Genomic DNA, 3,623 nt, shown 5'->3' with positions numbered 1-3,623 from the left:
ATAGTAGTCTTGAAGGTTCGGAACAGTCTCTGTGATGAATAGGGAAGTGAATAGAAGGAAGGAATCAAATGTTTGTTTGACTGCAAGGAGAACCCACTGGAGTTTATCTAATTTAGATTTGTAGTGGACCCAGTCAGCACTGTTTCATGATTTCTTCCCAGGGCAATTTAACTTGAAGAAGGGTGTGAACTGGCCCAGTAAGTATTATACCCAAGTGCTTCTAAAATTGTACCATAAAGGCTATTGTCTATTCTGCCTATACAGAAAGTGCATGTAGATGGATACCCAAGTCCATTGCTATCTCCTCCTTGCTGTCATATTATTTATATGGTAGAAAATATATCCCTATGTTTGAAGCTACTACCATAAACCTACTCTCATCAAAGGACAAAAGTAAAAATCATGTGATTTTTTTAAAGAAGGGGAAATATCAGAAATAGCTGCTAATTTCTCAGAAAATATCTATAATAACTGTTGGATTTTTGAGAAAGTCACAGGATTCTTAGGGCTAAGAAAAATGCTGGTAAAAGTGTCTTCAGTTATATAAGGACAGGGAGGATGATTTCCACGAAAGATCTGAAAATTATGCAGTCAATCCCACAACTATTTTCTCCTTGTTGTGATTTAATTAATTAAAATTGACAAAGTAGGCACCTAATTGCTTATAGGAAGAAAAATATATTAAGTAAGATTTAATGGAAAGGAGTTGAAAAAAGTGGTGCTACCCTTCGTTTCAAATCCAATCTCTCTATTTGACATACAGGTCTATCAAAAATCAGAAGCCAGGGATGCAAAACCATTCAGGAATAACATTATTCATCCTGAGGGGACTGACTGATGATCCACAGATGCAGGTTCTGCTTTTTATTTTTCTCTTTCTTACCTATATGTTGAGTGTTACTGGGAACCTGACCATTATCACCCTCACCTTGGTGGATCCCCACCTGAAAACCCCCATGTATTTTTTCCTTCGAAATTTTTCTTTTTTAGAAGTTTCATTCACAACTGTCTGTATTCCCAGATATCTATACAGCATGTCAACTGGGGACAATACTGTGACCTACAATGCATGTGCCACTCAATTATTTTTTGGCATACTCCTTGGGTCAACAGAACTTTTTCTTTTGTCTGCCATGTCTTATGACCGCTACGTGGCCATCTGCAAACCTTTGCATTACACAACCATCATGAGCAGCAAAGTCTGTCACCAGCTACTCCTGACTTCTTGGGTAGCTGGGCTGTTGATCATTCTCCCACCACTCTGCCTGGGCCTCAAATTGGAATTCTGTGGCTCCAATGTCATTGATCATTTTGGCTGTGATGCATCACCACTTCTGAAGATCTCATGTTCTGATACAACTTTCATAGAAAAGTTGGTTATAATCTGTGCTGTCTTGGCACTCATCATGACCTTAATCTTAGTGGTTCTATCATATGCCTACATTATCAGGACTATTATGAGATTCCCCTCTGCCCAGCAAAGGAAAAAGGCCTTTTCTACCTGTTCCTCCCACATGATTGTGGTCTCCATGACTTACAGCACCTGCATCTTCATCTACATCAAGGCTCCTGGAAAGGAAGAGCTTGCTTTAAATAAGGCAGTATCAGTGCTTGTGACTTCAGTGGCCCCTGTGATGAATCCCTTTATTTACACCCTGAGGAACAAGCGGGTCATACAAGCCTTTAAGGACTTTGTTAAAAGGATTGCATTTGTCACAAAGGTATAGAAGAATCCTTAGTTCGAGATAACAAAGAGTACCTCATATTTTATTTTCTCTTGTTAATCACTACTTCCATATTATCTGGCCAGTTTAATGTTGATGAACTTTTCACTTTCATCCAGAAACATCCATGGATCAAGATTCTCCTTTCTTCCACCCTTCATTTGTTAGGATCTATCCTTTCCTTTATCACTTGAATCACCGCTCCAAACTGTCCAGTCATTTGGCTTTACCTATAAGGTCAAGCCCACTTAAATGCTGAAACCAATTTCTGCCTCTGGCAAAATAGATACAGGGTGTGTCAGAAGTCTTAGTATAGTTTTTTTTTTTTTGAAATTTCCAAGTACTTTATTGTTTCCACAATTTTTAAAAGTTTCATTGATGAACTGTAGAGAAATGCTACTTTCAAACAGCTTCCTTCATAATCCTGCTTAGCTTCTGGATCTAGGTTCTTGCAGACATATCAACATATTTCTCTCCAATACGAACAATCATTCCTCCCATGATTGAAGGATCAGTCTTAACCTCCATTTTCAGAACTTGGCCTTTACTTAAGAAGCTGTTCAGGACTGTTTTTAATTCTGAAAGAGTTGCTTCATCTAAAGTAGATGCAGTAGTAACTGAGCATTGTACTTCCCCATGATGCACACTCATCATGGTAGAAAATGCTGAAATGACTCCTGGGGTATTGTTTAAGCGACCATTTTCAGCAAGCACTTTCATGAGGTTGGTTGTGATGGGAGAAAACTTCTCTTTTGCAATTATGTCATTTAGGGTGTTTACCTTAACAGAACGCTTTATATGGGGATTCATAATAGAAGCAACCGTTTTGGGTTCCTTCAAAAGTTTTGTTACTCTGACCAACTCCTTTTCTACCACGTCCAATTTATTCTGCTTAGATGCAGCAGAATAAAGAGCAGTGGCATATCGACCTTCTAGACCATATACTTGAATTGGAGGCCTGACGAGCTTGGCAAATGGTCTGCCCACTGAAGTAGTGAAGCGTCGTACCTGCTGGACCATCCCGGACACACCGGGAGCCGCCATCTTCTCCTGTGGTAGCTGTAGGTCCTTAGTATAGTTTTAACTTCTTGAAGTCAAAACTAACAGGTTAGTCAAACTCTCCCTAAGCAGCTATGATTCTTTAGATCTCACAGATTGCCTAATTTTCATCTAGATTTATATCCTGGGATTTGGATGTCTAGCTGTTCCTATGGCACTTATTTATGGATTTTCTTTCAGTTTCTTCATGTTGTTACTCATTATTCTCTGGTTTGAACATCCCATTCCACCCTTTTAACACCTCTTTGTAAGGCAATGGAAATTAATTGGATCTAGAGTAAGAAGAACTGAATTAAAATCCGTTTGCCCACTTAGTATGTATGTGACCTTAGACAAGTCACTCATTCTCTCCAGGCCTCACTTTCCTCATATGTAAAATTAGAGAAAGAATTTAGGGGTAGGGATTGGATCTTATTCTTCACAAATTCACTTTTTATGCTAAAGTTGTGTTTCTACTAGGTTCTGGCCTGCTAATCTCCAACTTGGATTATAGATGTTGAATTTGTACTTCCCCAGATTAGATCTTTCAGTCTGATCAGATAGCACAAAAGTTTATTGATTTGGATTTCACTGGGTTTTGGGGGGAGACTTCTGCAACCCTTGGGTTTACATTTTCTTGTATGCTGGGACAGGACTGCTCTGACCCATATTTCCAATGGAAATCTCTAAAGTCTGTCTTCCTGACTCCTTACCTAGCAAAAAGGTCTGCTATTTGAGATATGGAAATACCTCCATTTTGTCTTCCCAGTTTCCCAACTTCACTGTGATCATGGCACTCTATGCTTGAGGACAGCCTGTTCCATTTCTGTTTCTTACCTTACTATGACTTTCTTCAGAGTT

The 3,623-nt window shown here is 39.0% G+C and overlaps 2 protein-coding genes across 2 annotated transcripts; one reads left to right on the top strand and one right to left on the bottom strand.

Annotated features, from left to right (window-relative positions):
- Positions 1 to 782: 782 nt before the first annotated feature.
- On the top strand, positions 783 to 1,727 carry LOC122729247 (olfactory receptor 6C2-like). The gene has a single exon (XM_043967995.1). It carries the CDS (start codon positions 789 to 791, stop codon positions 1,725 to 1,727), a length of 939 nt encoding a protein of 312 aa, XP_043823930.1. The 5' UTR covers positions 783 to 788.
- Positions 1,728 to 2,040: 313 nt separating this feature from the next.
- On the bottom strand, positions 2,041 to 2,787 carry LOC122728473 (ATP synthase subunit O, mitochondrial-like). Its single transcript, XM_043967130.1, has one exon. It carries the CDS (start codon positions 2,766 to 2,768, stop codon positions 2,166 to 2,168), a length of 603 nt encoding a protein of 200 aa, XP_043823065.1. The 5' UTR covers positions 2,769 to 2,787; the 3' UTR covers positions 2,041 to 2,165.
- Positions 2,788 to 3,623: the final 836 nt, after the last annotated feature.

The sequence above is a fragment of the Dromiciops gliroides genome, chromosome 5 (assembly GCF_019393635.1).
Source record: "Dromiciops gliroides isolate mDroGli1 chromosome 5, mDroGli1.pri, whole genome shotgun sequence".
Classification (NCBI taxonomy): domain Eukaryota; kingdom Metazoa; phylum Chordata; class Mammalia; order Microbiotheria; family Microbiotheriidae; genus Dromiciops; species Dromiciops gliroides.
This window is presented reverse-complemented; position numbering and strand designations above follow the sequence as displayed.